General features: G+C 29.4%; 3 protein-coding genes across 3 annotated transcripts; all 3 read left to right on the forward strand.

Moving 5' to 3' along the window:
* The first annotated feature begins 129 nt into the window (after nt 1-129).
* On the forward strand, nt 130-4,727 carry LOC107069408 (3'-5' RNA helicase YTHDC2). The gene is given in 9 exon segments (XM_015326707.2): nt 130-375; nt 521-734; nt 959-1,152; nt 1,237-1,941; nt 1,944-3,321; nt 3,394-3,780; nt 3,858-4,108; nt 4,191-4,531; nt 4,649-4,727. Coding segments are annotated over 8 exon segments (3,462 nt in total). The 5' UTR covers nt 130-375; nt 521-540; the 3' UTR covers nt 4,661-4,727.
* Nucleotides 4,728-4,881: 154 nt separating this feature from the next.
* Nucleotides 4,882-17,663, forward strand: c12.2 (von Willebrand factor A domain-containing protein c12.2). Its single transcript, XM_089173032.1, has 19 exons — nt 4,882-5,729; nt 5,863-5,943; nt 6,026-6,435; nt 6,564-6,728; nt 11,239-11,397; nt 11,498-11,722; nt 11,814-12,023; nt 12,114-12,274; nt 12,620-12,902; nt 12,990-13,691; nt 13,771-14,151; nt 14,244-14,395; nt 14,553-14,982; nt 15,081-15,835; nt 15,905-16,215; nt 16,290-16,541; nt 16,606-17,000; nt 17,079-17,317; nt 17,394-17,663. The coding sequence occupies exons 1-19, from the start codon at nt 5,618-5,620 to the stop codon at nt 17,509-17,511; spliced, it is 5,541 nt and encodes a 1,846-aa protein (XP_089029158.1). The 5' UTR covers nt 4,882-5,617; the 3' UTR covers nt 17,512-17,663.
* Nucleotides 6,744-8,606, forward strand: LOC149032439 (uncharacterized). The gene has a single exon (XM_089173041.1). It carries the CDS (start codon nt 7,428-7,430, stop codon nt 8,439-8,441), a length of 1,014 nt encoding a protein of 337 aa, XP_089029167.1. The 5' UTR covers nt 6,744-7,427; the 3' UTR covers nt 8,442-8,606.
* Nucleotides 17,664-17,671: the final 8 nt, after the last annotated feature.

Consider the following 17,671-nt stretch of genomic DNA (forward strand, 5'->3'; position numbering starts at 1 on the left):
TTCCAAAACAGGCTCTATTGGAAATAATAATTAATTCATTTTATTTTTTGTTATATACTGAACAATTCAATGTAATAATATTTGTGGTTATGTTTATTGAAATAAGAAAGGTTATAACATTATTAAAAAGTTTGGTTAGATTTACAATGTTGCATAAATGTGCAGAATAGTTAAAATTAAGAATACAAATATGGAATAATAAGAGCCTTTGTGTTTTACAAAGTATATACTTTCCTGAACATTGCTTTTACCGCTCGTTCATGTTAGTAACTGTCAGCAGTGCTATTTCTAATGTTTGAAATAAATATTGTTAATTAATTACGTAGTTCTTAATAATATTCATATATGTTGTATATATGTGTGTCTTTTAATACAGTAAGTTAGTAATTAATAAATTGGTTATCTTTTGTTGTTTTTGAATGTTAAAATGCATATGTAATATTACATGCATTATACATATGATTAATGTGTGTGTGTATATATAATTTATAATTGTATACATTTGTGCTTTGTTCTTTAGTAAATTTTCAAATAATAATTATGCCCCGACGCAAGCAACAGAGGCCTCCTTTAATAGGAGAAGACACTAGAATAGCAGTTAATTTAACTTTGAAGAAATTATTAGGAACACCAGATCAAAAAGAATTAGAATTTCCATCTTCATATACAGCAGAAGAACGAGCTTACATTCATGAACTTGCCAGGGAACTAGGTTTAAAATCTAAAAGCAGAGGGTACGTGTCAAATAACATATTTTAATATATTATTAGATAGTGTTAGTATTGTATTCTTTATTAGTTTACAGTTATTAATATTTTATACAAAACATTAATTGATTGTTACAATGCTAACACTATTTACTCTTATATATATATATATATATAGTTTATATTTATATAATGATAGATTGTGTTTTCATTATTTTAAAACATAACTGATAATAAATTTGAATTTACAGTAAAGGTATCAATCGATTTTTAACCGTATACAAGAGAGAAGGATCTACTATAGTTCAAGCTGATGCAGTTATCAAACTGCAAAAGCCTTCTAAACAAAGTATTTATGCTTTATTACATAATTTCCCATTGAATCATAAAGAATGTCAAGATTTGTTACCTCCAATGGAAAGAGAAAGGCCTCTTAATGCAGATGGTAAGAATAATAAATTGAAACAGTTCTTGAGATGTATAAATGTATAATTAAGATATTTAGAAATATTGTTTGTATTATTTTCAGTTATTGCAAGCACAAAAGCTATGGGTCGTTTGAATAGTAGCATCCCACAAGTTCCACAATTGAAGACTAATTTTGACGTATTGAATTTTCGTAAATCTCTTCCAATTTATAGTGCACGAGAAGATATTTTAAATGCTTTAGCTACTAATCAAATAATCATAATAGCTGGGGAAACAGGAAGTGGTAAAACTACTCAAGTACCTCAATATATATTAGAGCATTGCCAACAGAGACACCAAATTTGTAGAATTATATGCACTCAACCTAGAAGACTTTCTGCTGTATCTGTTGCTGAAAGAGTTGCATTTGAAAGGGATGAAAAAATTGGACAAACATTTGGTTATCAAATAAGACTTGAAAGTAGAGTTGCACCTAAAACTTTATTAACATATTGTACCAATGGTGTTCTACTTAGGACTCTTATGGGTGGAGATTCTGCTTTAACTACGGTTACACATATAATAGTTGATGAAGTTCACGAACGTGATAGATTTTGTGATTTTCTTTTAATAGCTTTAAAAGATGCTGTGAATAAATATAGATCATTGAAAATCATTCTTATGAGTGCAACTTTGGATATCAATATTTTTGCCAAGTACTTTGACAAGTGTACTGTTATTAATGTCCCTGGTAGATTGTTCGAAGTAGAAACATATTTTCTTGAAGATATTTTAAAAATGACTGGTTACATGACTAAGCAAATGATGATGAGAAAAAAGAATTTTTAAATAAAAAAGAACAATGCAAAGTGTTAGAATCTTGGACGCAATACAAGCCACAAATTTCTGGTAACGGTTCATCTAATGAAAGATGCTTGTTACCTGCTCCAATATTAGCACAACAAAATGAACCAATACCAGAGAAGGTTAAACTTGAACCTTGGTTGATAGAAGAAGTAGATAAAAGTATATCGGATGCATGGTTGTGCGGTGGGGAAGATAACTTTGCACAATTATTGCATTTTATACTCTCTGAAAATGTTTCTGTAGATTATCAACATTCTAAGACATTAGTCACACCATTAATGGTTGCCGCAGGTAGAGGATGTATAAACACTACTGAACAACTATTAAATCTTGGAGCAAATTTGAATCTTCGAGCTGGTAACGAATGGACTGCATTAGATTGGGCAAAAAATATGAAACAAATTGAATGCGCTGAATTGATTGAAGCATATATGAAAACATATGATTGTACTGTACAAGATTGTGATATAGTTCATGGTGAAAATGTCCCTCTCTCTGAGGAAGCTAAAATGTTATTAAATGTATATCATCATACATTTAACGATGAAAATATCGATTATGATCTTCTAGTACATCTCGTTATATATATTCATTTAAAAATGCCACCAGGTTCAATGTTAATATTTTTGCCAGGATACGATGATATAGTAAATGTCAGAGACAAAATAAATAGCGAGGAAAAGAAATTGAATCAAGGTCTTCGTTACACTTTATATGTACTACATTCAAATATGCAAACGTGTGATCAGAAAAAAGTATTCAAACCTAGTCCACAGGGAAGTAGGAAGATTATTCTTTCTACAAATATAGCAGAAACAAGCGTTACCATCGATGATGTCGTTTATGTCATTGATTCAGGAAAAGTTAAAGAAAAATCATTTGATGCAATATTAGGTGTATGTACATTTCGTTCTAATTGGATATCACAGTCATCTGCAAAAGAAAGAAAGGGAAGAGCTGGCAGATGTAGGAAAGGTTTCTGTTATCGTTTATTTTCTTCAGTTCGATTTAATAGTATGGCATCTCATCAAACACCTGAAATCTTACGATTACCTTTACAAGAATTATGTCTCTTTGCAAAACATTTGGCACCAGGAAATACACCAATTGCAGAATTTTTAGACAGAGCTATAGAACCTCCTTCTAATATAGTAACCAGAAATGCTGTTCAATTATTGAAGACCATAGATGCATTGGATCCATGGGAAGACCTTACTGAATTAGGAAGTCATTTATTAGATATACCAATAGAACCAAGATTAGGAAAAATGTTACTTTATGCAGTAGTTTTAAAATGTCTCGATCCAGTTTTAACTATTGTTTGCAGTTTGGCATATAAGTATGTAGTATGTTCTAAAAAAACATATTGTATATATTAATATTATTTCTAATATGATGTAATTTATTACAGAGATCCATTTATTCTACCAGCTCAACCATCACAAAAAAGGGCTGTGGCTGCTGCTCGAAAAAAATTTGCAACCGGAACTTATTCAGATCATATGGCTGTTCTGCGAGCATTTCAGAGCTGGCAAAATGCTAGAGCAAGTGGCAAGGAACGTAGTTTCTGTGAAAAAAATTTTATTTCAGCACCTGTTATGGAAATGGTTGTTGGAATGCGAACTCAACTTCTTGGTCAACTTCGTGCATCTGGATTTGTTAGAGCAAGGGGTGCTGGTGATATTAGAGATTTGAATACAAATTCTGAAAATTGGGCAGTCGTTAAAGCCGCTTTAACAGCTGGTTTATATCCAAATTTAATCAGAGTCGATCGAGAGCATATGCAATTAAGAACTCAGTATGTATATTTTCAATTTATGATTATTTATTTTGTATTGATATTTCATCAATTGGTATAATTTTTGTTCATTTTAGAAAAGAAGTTAAGGTCTTCTTTCATCCATCATCGACATTAAGAGATTTTCCAAAATCACCTAGAATGACTTATGCACAAACTCATGCAGCTAATGTAGAATCATTACCAACAGATTGGTTACTTTATGAAGAAATGAGTCGTACTGGTCGTTTCTGTCACGTTAAAATCGTAACTCTTGTAAATCCCTTAACTGTAGCACTTTTTAGTGGTCCAGCAAGATTACCAATGGATGTTATTTATGAAGCTGGTGGTATGCTCATTTTATATTATAATTATTCTTCATTGTATGTTAATGATTAAATATAAAATACATTTTCTTATATGCACTTTAGCAATACCCGAAAGTGAATCTGATTCAGAAGTGGATGAAAATCATGAGGGTACTATTTTTAAATTGGATGATTGGGTAGTATTCAAACTTGATATTGAGACTGTACAATTGTTTTTAAATTTACGACAAAAATGGAATGCTCTATTCTTACGACGTATGAAAGCACCTGGAAAACCTATGTCACAGTTAGATGAAAAAGTTGTTAGTACAATAGTAACTGTTCTTACTAATGAAGAACAAGCATGTGGATTGCAACAACCATCAGGAATTGGACAAAGACCACGTCCCTTAATAGTCGATTATTATCCTGCAAATGCTAGAAGAGCAGATGATTTTGTCGAGGTAACTTACTAATTAATAATGATAATAATATTAATAATTTTATTTCATATTATTATTTGTTCATATTTATGAAAGAGAAAGAAAGAAAAATTTAATGTAATATTTGTTATTTTACAGAGAAACTTCTAAATGAGAAATTTATATCTCTAAAGAAATGATTACAAAAAAAAAAACAAAAAAAAGAAAAATACAAAAATTTAATCATGTACAGTTTTTTGTTATTTAAAAATGATGTGCGTGTGGGTGTGTTTTTTTTTTTAAATTAGAAAATTTGTATTTTATTTTTATTTAATTTAATTTAGCTATTTTGCAAACATCACAAAAATTTAGTTATTTTTTTTGGTTTCATTTGAAATTATAATTAGTAAAAAATATGAAAATTGCATAAATTAAATATACGTATGCAATTGTATATATAAGTATGGCTGTATTTATTATATATACAATATGTTTAAGCTAATTGTCCTTTCATTATTTATTACTGCATTATTTTTTAAGATCATAAAATATGTATTTTTAAAAAATTAATTAATTAATTTCTTTTTTTGTTCTTTAAATATTCGAATAGATTTTATTCTGTTGTTTGTTAAGTGAATGAATAACGATAAATAATGTAATTTTGTTTAAATGATCTTAAAAATTAATTGAAGTGATAAAATTGTTACATTAAGGTGTATTTAAAAATGCTATTTTGTTATAATATTACTGTTATTATTTTTAATTATTAATAATATTTGTATAGCCTAATGTCAACGCAAACTATGCTGAACAAATGAATAAAATCAATATGCATTGACACGTGTTTACATTAATAATTTAAAAATCTAACAATAAAAATAATAACTTTGTAATCGATATCATCGTGTAATATATTGTTAAGATAAACAAACACAATGAATTAATATTTAAGGATATTTAAATTGCGAAAGAATAATGTATGTACATTCAAATTTTCCCGCCATTTGTCATTAGCAAATAATGGCGTGCGGTTAAAGTCCAAAGTTTATTTTTGCAGTGTATACGAAGAAGAATGAACGTGTATCGTTTGTCAGGATAATAATAATATAAAGTATCATTTTTAACAAAATGATATTTAATTCATTGAAATGTCAACGTGTGTCAACAGTTTACAAAGTTTTGGAAAGATCTCGTGGATTTTATCCTAACCTATCATCTATGTTCGTTCGTTGTAAATCAGGTAAGTTTAGGTTTGTTTTGCGGTTCCTATATGCATATACATATAAAAATTGAATTAATTAAAGATAAAAGAAATATAATACAATATATAAATATCAATTGACAGTTATTAATAATTTTATTATTTTTATCAGACGATTCATTTGTGACCATTGCTGATGTGTCAAAGCGTGTAAAGTCAGCCAAAACTCCAGAATACATTCCTAGAAAATATTGTAAGTATTCAATTATTGTAATAATAATTAAAAAAACAAAAGAAATATTATTATTAAAATACAATTGATTTTTATTTTGCAGCATTTCAAATAACTGGACAAGAATCATTGAGACATTTAAAATGGATGTTGCAAAAGGATATCCTATGTCAAGATATATTTTTAACAGGCAGTCCAGGTTCAAGAAGACGAGAATTAGCTTTGGCATTTCTCGAATTGACAAATCGAGAATTAGAATTCGTTTCTTTATCCAGAGATACAACGGAGGCTGATTTGAAACAAAGAAGAGAGATTAAAAGTGGTACTGCTTATTATCATGATCAAAGTGCAGTTAGAGCTGCTACCAATGGTAGAATTCTTGTGATAGAAGGTGTAGAGAAAGCAGAAAGAAATGTTTTGCCTATTTTAAATAATTTATTAGAAAATAGAGAAATGCATCTTGAAGATGGTAGATTTCTTATACCAGCTGCACGTTATGATAAATTATTAGAGGTATATCTTATATATATATATATATATATATATATATATATATATATATATATATATATATATGTTTAAAATAATAATATTTGTATATGACACGTATCTATTTATTATGTCAATTGATTTGTTAATAGAAACATAGTCAAGCAGAGTTAGATGCATGGCAATTAGTTAGGGTCAGTGAAGATTTTAGAGTAATTGCTTTGGGATTACCATCTCCACGGTATCCTGGTCATCCATTGGATCCACCACTGAGATCTAGGTTTCAAGCAAGATATATACCATTTTCTACCTTTGAAGTAAGTTAATCAAATTAATATTAATATTTACAATAATATATGAACGAATGAATTGATATTGCACGTTATTAAAACGCGTTAATGATAATGCCGATGATGCTTTGATATAAAATTAATGACTTATAATATTTTTGGAAATAGATAAAAATAGTAGAGGATAAAATAGATAAAAAAAAAGTTAATTTAAATGTAATCTATATTTAAAGTACAAATAAATATATATATATATATAAGCCATTTTACGATTGATGAAAATAGGGTATCATCGGAATGGGGTTGTTGAGCAGTCGTAAGAACCCCTCTATATCCACCACCCCCTTCCGATACTCGTTACCTTCGTATATAAACGAAGACCGTGACTGCGCGACGGTCACAGACACTGGGATCGCGTGTCCTAAACGTTAGAAACCTTACTTGTCCTTTCCCTACCGAAGTCGATAAGCCGGAATTTAGCCGAAAGAATTGCTTTTACTGTTTTATCAAAGATACAATAGAAAATATTCTTTAAATAATTCATCATATTAGTTTAGATAATTTCTATGATCTTTTGAGAGTATAAATTAAATAATAAATAAATAAAATTAATCTATTAATATAGTGATATGAAAATACACGTGTTCTTGGTCACGAACAATTGCATTGAATCAAGTGAACATATTAGAAGATTTAAAAGTTGTTAATTAAAGTATTATAAAAACAATGTCTGCTATATGGTCATCATCAGAAAGACCATTATCAGTAAGAACTGTTTGGGTGGGTGGTATTCGTCATGTTGTCTTGTCACCAGATGATCCTTTGATCAACACTAAGAACAAATATCAACATCGACGACCACATACATCGAAAGGTAACAACAACCAGTTTAGTCAATCGGATTATCAACAATTGAAATCATCAAGATTGGATAGTTTGAACAATTGTTTCGTCGATTTAAGCGTGATGGTTGAGAAAGATGATCGTGGATCTTCTAAAATGATTCTTAGACAATCAATACCTTCCTGCGATAGATTATTGTCAGGAGATTCTGGAAGATCGTTCAAATCTTGTCCGGTTATGAAAGATATTAAAAAACATTTAACATTGGAACATCATCAAAGTGTCGAGGATTTTAGGATAGAAATAAAAAGTATCGATGAACGATGGAATAATTCATCAAACGATTATTATTCATCGAGATCTAACATTGATAAATTCGAGTTGCCGGAAATCCGTTCGAATCTTTTATCAGAGAGGGTACTTCAATGGTTGGATTTGTCAGGAAAGGTTCAGAATTATGTACGAGATGTTGAAGATGTTGGAAAAGGTTTAAACACGGATGAACAACGTTTAAACAAACATCACATTTCTTCGGATAAAAGACAATTATTTATGCACAATTATAAATTAAATAAAGGAAGAAAACCTGAATGTTTGGAAAGAAGCGTACGAAGAATGGCAAGAAGAAAATTAATTGAAATTGATGAATGTACGAAGAAAAATGATAAGATTGAGATCGATGAAAATGTTTGGATAAAATCGACGAATGAAAATGAAGAAGATGATTCGACGAAGATGATAGAAAAACAAGAAGAAAATAAAGAAGAGATAGAAAAAAGTTGTAATAATTCTTGGTCATCAGTTGGAAGACCGCAGTTACATATTTTTATGCCTAAACTTAATTGCAATGAGAAAATACGTGCGACATCTTCTCAGGAATCCCTAGTTTGCGATTAATTTTCATAAGAATGGCTCGCAAAGCGAATATACATTTTAAATTTTGGTCTTTTTTCTTTCCCCGTTGTACGTGATATTACAATGCACTGGAAAAATGCATTTTTGAAACTTTAATAAATTTGTTCTCTCAACAAGACTACGTTAATATCTTTTTATTATAATGTATTATAATAATTAAATAATATAATATATAATATAATATATATATAATAAATATATATAATTTATTATAATGTATATATAATATAAAATTATATTTATATTAAAATAATAAAAATATATAATATTAATATAATATATAAATATAAATTAAAATTATATTACATATATTATATATATATATATATATATATACCACATAGGATCATTGTAAAAAAAAAAAAAAAATAATTATAAACATAAAAAATATCTTTGTTATTATAAAATAATTATAATGTATTATGTATTTAATGAAATTTGTCTTTGAAAAAAATAATTAACACGCACCAATCATTTATTTTTTAAAATACTGATTATATAAATAGAAGTGTGTTTCTCCTTTTTTTATAAATTTATATTTCTTATTAATTATTATTATTTATATATATATATATGTATATATAGTGCCAATGTGAGATATCACCGAGAGTTTTGTTTATTTTTTATGATAATCCTTTTTTAAAAGTATACGAAATTAAATCATAGAAGATAACGGGAATAATAATGCAAGAGAAAAGGTGCTTAAAACTTCGAAATAATTATAGAAAAGTATTTAAATTGTTTCCGCAATGGTAGAAAGGCATTTTGTCACGCATTCTCGTGTCAGTTATGCTACTTTTCCAAATACCACACAGACACGAAGAGTAATCGTTTTAACGTTCTAACATTCGCACGAAATTATTGCCTAATGTTTATTCTCTAACAGCTGACATACTTTCTTTTTTTTTTCATGTATTATTATAATATATATAATTTTATTTATTGTTATCATTTTCTTTTTAAAGTATTAGCTCGAGTCATAAATAACTTCCGTTTTTTTTATGAGACTGATTTTTGAAGACGCGTTTCTAAGACTGATAAGTGCAAGACACCTTTCATGCAGTTTTCGTTTTTTTTGCACTCTTTGCAATTGTTCAACGTATCTATTGGATTTTGCTTCCAATATTACCTTTAAAAGGTTCATCAAAGTCGGAAATACGTCCCTGCACTTGGGTTCATCTTTTAACATCGTATCTCCAGAACGGAATTTTACAAAACCAATTTCTGACTGCCCCTATCAGTTATCAGTCCTGCACTGTATACACTGTATATTTTTTCAGTTGCCACTTTAGTGCTAATTGCCTTGTTTCAATTCTTAAAGCATTACATGTCGAATATGCACTTTTTACTACTATCCATTTGAGTGGTTAAGAAAAACGGTTAAATGTAACATTGACTGTATAAAAAAGTTAACAGAAGACTAAACTGAATTCTCATCTATACAGTGATATCGAAAATCCGTTTGTTTCGGTGACTTATCTTAATATATATAAAAATTTCGTGTCATGTTGTTTGTCCGCAATGGACTCCTAAACTACTGAACCGATTTTAATCAAATTTTGCACACTGTTAGCAGTTTGATCCATCTTGAAAGATAGGATAGTTTATATCTCAATTTAGTTCGATAAGATTCTAACAAATGGCGGTATAAGGTAATTCGTTGATTTAAAGACGTGTTTATTGGCAACGCGTGACGGGGACACCCCTAGTAGTAAGTAAATACGAAAAATAGATTTTACATAGTCGCATTGGAAGTTACTTATGACTCGACCTAATATAAGAACAATATTAAAAGTTAGAGAAAATCTTTTGGTTACAACTGTGTTAATTACGACCAATTCAGAATTCTTTATTTTATGATTAATTAACACTGATTATCTTTATCAAAGAAGAAATACAAACTGACGATACTTTTTAATTTGATGTCGTGTGTTCTGTCTCGTTAATAAAACTAACATAAGATTATTAAAGTTTTTGACTGATAAAACTTTGTTCAACTTTTTCTACAGTGACATTTATCACGTATATATATATATATATATATATATATGAATTTGAAATTGTCTTTTATAAAAGTTAGTCAAATAAGAAACATTGTACAATACTTTCATGCAAAAAGAAAAAAAATATATTCATAAAGACAATTAATCGTCACGAAACTCATTTCACGAGTTTTAACGACAGTAAAGAAAGATCACAGTGTGATAGATAATATTTGTACGAATTGTTTAATCGAAAATAGATTGATAAGAAATAAATTGTAAAATGTTTTTAAATGAAGAGTTTGAGGGATGTTCTTATTGTATAAGAGAGTTAGTTAGGGGGGGGGGTGGTTGAAATTCTGGCACACGAGAATATGCATGCGGCCTACGTTTATAGCTTTTAGAAAGATCGACTTGGGATAAGGGATCAAATCCAATTGGAAAGTTTTTCCATGAAAATCCGACCAAGTAATCCTTGGGATTTCGTGTCGAGTGGTAGTTACTCGGGTACTTGCTTCAGTTAGGAGAAACCACTTGGCGCTAATCACTCCAAGAGCTTTTATGTATGGAATCGATCGCAATGGTAACATTCCTTACTTGTTAAATCACTGTTTCGTGAACTCTTATAAAAGAATATTGGCTAAATTATATATATATATATATATATATATATATCAGGAATTATCATTTATGTTTAATCATGAATTTCATTTGTGTAAAATGAATTCAAACATTTTTATTAATTTAATTTAATGTAAATTTTAATGGTAATTTTTTTGTTTTGTTACAATGTTTAGGAAAATATGAAAACTATGAAAGAATTAGCATCTAACATCGATTCAGAACGTTTATCAAAATTATTATCCTGCGCTCATGCCTTGGTAACACATGAAGCTATGAGCTTGAATCTTCCTGATTTCCCATTGGACAATCTTACACTTGCTGCGAAAATTCTGGTACATATTTTATTATAAAATCACATTTGATTGTTTCATCTTCATAATGATAAAATTGAATGAATTTTTAATCATTTTGTATTGTATTTATTTGTCACAGAATAATTGTCCAGACTTGTCGTCATTTGATATATTTTATAGACTTTATCCGTATAAATTATTTTTGAGTAAGGAAGGACAAACTGCAGTAGAAGATATTCTTAAAACGTTCGATCTTTTGAATAATCCAATAAAAGGAAAATCAATTAAAATAGATGGTCAAAAAATTGATGATAATTTATTACAAGTTGTTATTACGAAGGATGATGTAAAAACAACATTAAAAGTAATGAACAATAACAAAATGTATTTGATGTAAAATTAATTTTTGATATATATTTTGATAAATTTTATTTTTTTTAAACATTAATTCACAGATGCCTTGTGGATCAATGGAATTAAATAAATCAATGGTAGATAAATATATAGAAACGAATTATCAAAATAATTTATTAGCCAATCTAATGGAATCAAATTTAGTTTCGGATTTATGTTTAATTGGTCCGAAAGGTTGTGGTAAATCTACGACTATTCAAAAGTTAGCTGATTTAATGGGTTACGAAGTAGAACCTATAATGCTTTATCAAGTAAGTTTTCAAATACTTTGTCAAATAATCATTTTCATTTGACAATTTTTCAGACATTTTATTTGATTTCTTTTGTTTGATCAATTGTAGGATATGACATCGAGAGATTTGATACAGCAAAGAACAACTTTATCAAATGGTGATACTGTTTGGAAAAATTCGGCTCTTGTTGATGCGGCTCTTGAAGGAAAAATGGCTGTTTTAGATGGAGTTGATAGAATACATCCTAGTACACTTGCAATATTACATAGGTATAATCTTAATATGTATAAATTACGTCACGTCACTTTGTTTGTCCGCAATGGACTCCTAAACAACTGAACTGATTTTAATCAAATTTTACACACTGTGTGCAATTTCATCCAACTTGAAAGATAGGATAGTTTATATCTCAGTTTATAATCGAATTATTTGTTTATTAACAAATAGTCATGATTATCTCTGTTAATTCAATAAGATTCTAACAGATGGCGGGATAAGGTAATTCGTTGATCGGACTGATTGTGAGCTACAGCAACGCGTGGTGGGGCACCCCTAGTATTAAATAAATAAATAAATAACGATCCATAATTGATGAGAATTGTCTTTCTTTTCAGATTGATTTACGATCGTGAGTTACAATTACACGACGGTAAAAGACTTTTAAGAGCCGATCGATATGACGAAATTAAAGAAGAATATAAAAAGTCAGACGAAGAAATGCGCGAATTGGGGGTTTACCGAATTCATCCGTCCTTTAGATTGATAGCTCTTGCTGGAAAACCAGTGATTAATAGTTCAACAGGTCAATGGTTGAATTCCGAGCTTTTAAGTATGTTTATTTTTCATGAAATGAGACCTCTGGCTAAGGAAGAAGAAATTCATATTATTCGATCGAAAGTAAATAGCTTTCGTATTTTTTTATAAATGTCAACTTTTGTTTCAAATTGATTATGTTAATAATATAATATTGTGTTTTTTTTTCAGTATGGAGAACCCAATGAAGCTTTATTAAATATTATTAAATTAGCACATACTTTACGATCATCGAACGATCCAACTTTACAGTCTCTCGCTAGTTCTCTTAGTACAAGACAATTGTTAAGAATAGCTGAAAGAATGAAGAAATTTCCTAACGATGACGCTTATTCGGCTGTTCATCGTGCATGTTTGGCACGTTTCTTACCAACCATGACGAAACAGGCACTCGATGATTGTTTGAATCGATTAAATATCATTCCTATAAAAGATACTAAAAATATACCAAAGATTGACTATGAAGTTAATGATAAAACATTAAAAATTGGTAATACTGTAGTTGATAGGTATAATACTACGTCATTGAGCAAAGTACCGGACATATTGTTTTACGATGTACCGCAACATCTTACATTGTTGGAAAATTTGCTTCAAGATTTTACGTTAGGACATAATCTTTTACTCGTTGGTAATCAAGGTGTCGGTAAAAATAAAATAGTCGATAGATTGTTGCAATTGATGAACAGACCTAGAGAATATATTCAATTGCATAGGGATACCACTGTTCAAACTTTAACTTTACAACCTATGGTCAGAGATGGTAAAGTCGTTTATGAGGATTCTCCTTTGGTTCAAGCGGTCAAACTTGGACATGTTCTTGTTGTTGATGAAGCCGATAAAGCTCCGATACACGTGACCTATATATTAAAAGTAAGCGAAAAAAGTTTTGCATTTTTTAACAAGACAAATATTATTTGTGAATTTGAGTAATTGAAATCTTTGATTTCAGACTTTGATTGAATCCGGTGAAATGATTTTATCGGATGGTAGACGAATCGTTCCATCTAATAATAAAATATCTGATTGTAATGAAAGAATATCACTTCATCCAGATTTTCGAATGATAGTTCTTGCAAACAGACCTGGATTCCCATTTTTGGGCAATGATTTCTTTGGTGCTTTGGGAGATCTCTTTAGTACACATTCTGTTGATAATCCCAGTATGGAAAATGAAATTCAATTGTTGAAACAATATGGTCCTAATGTTGATGACAAAGTTATACATAAGTTGGTCAAAGCTTTTGGTGAATTGAGAAGTATGGCCGATCAAGGTTTAGTTTCTTATCCATATTCAACTCGAGAAGTCGTTAATATCGTCAAACATTTAGAGGTAAGTAAGTCGAGTAATTGAAATTATTCATCGAGATCGATAAGAAATGTTATTTTATTTAAGAAATAATTACAATAATTATCATATTTCAGAAATTTCCAAATGAAACTTTATCTGTAGTTGTACGAAACGTATTTGATTTCGATCGATACAGTCCAGAAGTTTTTGATACATTAGTAACTGTCCTACACAAACATGGCATTCCTGTTGGAACTTCACCAAATAATATAGCATTAGCGAAAGAGTAAGACAATTTTTATTCGACATTATATAATTATTTTTATTTTTATGTAAAAAAAAAAAAAAAAAAAAAAAATTGATATGTGTTTTATAGAATAAAATAAAATAATGATAACAGTAAAATATGTATAAATTATTATTTGTTCCTTTTCCTTTTTCAGAATATCTTTACCAGACATCAAGGTCTGCGGTAGTTGGAACGTTTTAAGCACATCCAAGGTTGTGCCCGTTCAAGAGAGATATGTCAAATTGAAAACATTCTCTTATCCAGTTCGAAATAATCATGTGTTAGATCGAGTTGAAGCTAGATCTGCTTGGTTCACCGAGTTACAAAGTTATTGGACTGTACCATTGAACGAAAGTGGTCTAGTCGTGTCTTTGACAGTTACTAAAGGAACAAAAGGAGATGGCACAGATGATAAAGTACACGTGCTTACTGTTAATCCTTTAACTTTGTTTACTATGAATTTAGAATCTGAAACAATTCAAGAAATTAAACTACATAATTTAATTAAAGAACGCAGTCATAAGCCGTCACTTTATACAATAACATCTGACAAAATTGGAAATGTTTTTGTACACGAAGGAAGTGTAAGTTATTAAATACAATTATAATTATTCTTTTTGTTTGTTTGTTTATATTTATTATAATATCACGTAAATTTCTTCTTTTTGTTTTTTTTTTCTAGAGTAATAGTTTACTTATGATAAATACGGATAATGCATCCATCCAAGAAGTTAAATTATTTTCAATTTTGGAACAAACTGTTGATAAAATTACCAATTCCTTCGGACGTCAGAATTTCAATTGGAAGATGTTACCAGATTTGATTACTTCGACAAATCAATTAGTCTTCTTTCTTCCCAATAATAATAAAATGGAAGTTGTTAATTTGGATAGTATGATCACATATTCGATCAACTTACCGTGTGACGTGGAATCGATATTACTTGCGTCTGCGAATAAATGGCTGATACAGGATACATCCAAGAATAAATACATTTTAGGCAAGTCTGTGGAATCTCAACCGTGTCCAAACAATTTGCGAGAAATTCAAGAATCAAATAATCATTTTTTGAAAAATAGTTTATTCCTGAGTTGTTCTCAAGACAATTTACATACAAACGTACTCAGTGAAGCATTGCAACAAAAAATTGATTCACCTAATAGACTTTTGGTTACTAATAATATTTACGCTGGGATTGTTATTGGATTTCCTGAATTGGACAGTGCTAATGAATTACATTATTGGCCTAGAAACAGACGATTAAATAGTTTTATCAGACCTATCGTTACAAATGATGGTCAAGTTATACGAACAATTTCTACTGAACAAGTACCTGATGAAGTTTTTTCTAGTGATAAAAAATATATTGGAATTTCTGGTTATTTAGAAGTTGTTAATACTGTTAATCGTAAAGTTCGATATATTCCTATACCAGAGTAAGTTACATATTTCATTTTGGAATGTCTTTTTTAAATATGATAATAATCATATGTATTATTATTTAGACCTGTTAAAGTCAATCCTCTTTCTGAATGGTTGTACGGTAAAGAGTTGCCAATTTTTGCTGCACCTACTTCGAATTATGGTCTTGTAACTGTTGACGTTAATGGATGCATTCGATTATGGGAAACATCGTTAACGAATATAGAAAAGTCTTTAGGTTCTTGGAGAAAAATGATTGGATCTGACGATGATAAAATACAAATAACAAAGGAAAGATATTCAGGACAAGATGTGAGTAGTCCGAAACATGGAAAGATCGATGAGAAGAACGATCCACACGTTGGTGGAAATACTTGGGCGGGTGGAACAGGAGGTACGTTTATTTTTAAATAAATATTCAATTATGGAAGAGACAATTAATTCAAGAATCTGTGTATAAAATTGTAGGTAGAGATACGGCTGGACTTGGTGGAAAGGGTGGTCCATATCGTTTGGATGCTGGTCATACGGTGCATCAGCTCAGTGACGAAGAAAAAAATGCAGTTCCTGAACATGTAAAAAAAGCTGCACGTGAAATGGGTTTGCGTGCTTTTAAGCAACGTTTAAAGGATATCAGTATGAGCGAATACGATCATAAACTTTATAGTCGGTTTAGTGATGCAGTTGCTAAACAAGTTCAAGCATTAAGAATCATATTAGGTAAGTTGTTATAACATTTAATGTTATGTTTGATCAATATCTATGATTATTTTTTACTATTTAGGTAGTCTACAAGCTAAAAGTAACGAACGTCAATGGTGCAGACATCAAACATCCGGCGAATTGGATGATACAAAATTAATAGAAGGTTTAACCGGTGAAAGAACGATTTATCGACGTAGATCAGAAAAGGAACCAGAGATTGGTGCACCCCAATTAAAACCAAAAAGACTTAAATTAGTTGTAGATGTGTCTGGTAGTATGTACAGATTTAATGGTTACGATGGACGATTAGATCGTGAAATGGAAGCTTGCGTTATGATGATGGAATCGTTCAGTGGTTACGAAGATAAATTTCAATATGACATTATTGGTCATTCCGGGGATGATTATCGTATTCTTTTTGTTGATCGTGCTAATCCTCCGGTTGATAATAAACGAAGATTGGAAGTAATTAAAGTAAGATATATCGGATGAATTTAATATATTATTATTATTATTATTATTGCAATTGGTTTAATTCTAATTATATTTCAGACGATGCACGCTCATTCACAATTTTGTATGTCAGGTGACAATACATTAGAAGCAACACAATATGCTATTTCTAGTTTAGCAAAAGAAGATTCCGACGAATCGATAGTTGTCGTACTTTCTGATGCAAATTTAGAACGTTATGGAATTAGACCAGAAAGATTTGCTAAAGTACTTACTTCGAATTTGGATGTTAACGCTTATGCTATTTTTATCGGTTCGTTAGGTGATCAAGCTACGAGGTTCGTATAGATGATTTATTTTATTTTTAGCTAACATTAGTTTCATTAATTTGATTATATTTTCGTTTGTTTGTAGATTGATCAAAAAGATGCCTTCCGGACGTGCCTACGTTTGTATGGATTTACAAAATATTCCAAGAATATTGCAACAAATATTTTCATCCTCGGTATTAAGTACAACAAGAGTTAATTGATGACAATAATTAGATTAGGAATAGTTTAATTAAACAAATGATAAGGTACATTAGAAATACTTTGTAATATATTTTATGTAATTATGTAAAAAAAGAAAAAAAAACAATCAATCTTTACTCGTTACAAATAATTTAAACCAAAAACAACAAAACCTATCTT

The sequence above is a fragment of the Polistes dominula genome, unplaced genomic scaffold (assembly GCF_049000335.1).
Source record: "Polistes dominula isolate Pdom_NZ unplaced genomic scaffold, Pdom_raw_medaka contig_22, whole genome shotgun sequence".
Taxonomy (NCBI): Eukaryota; Metazoa; Arthropoda; class Insecta; order Hymenoptera; family Vespidae; genus Polistes; species Polistes dominula.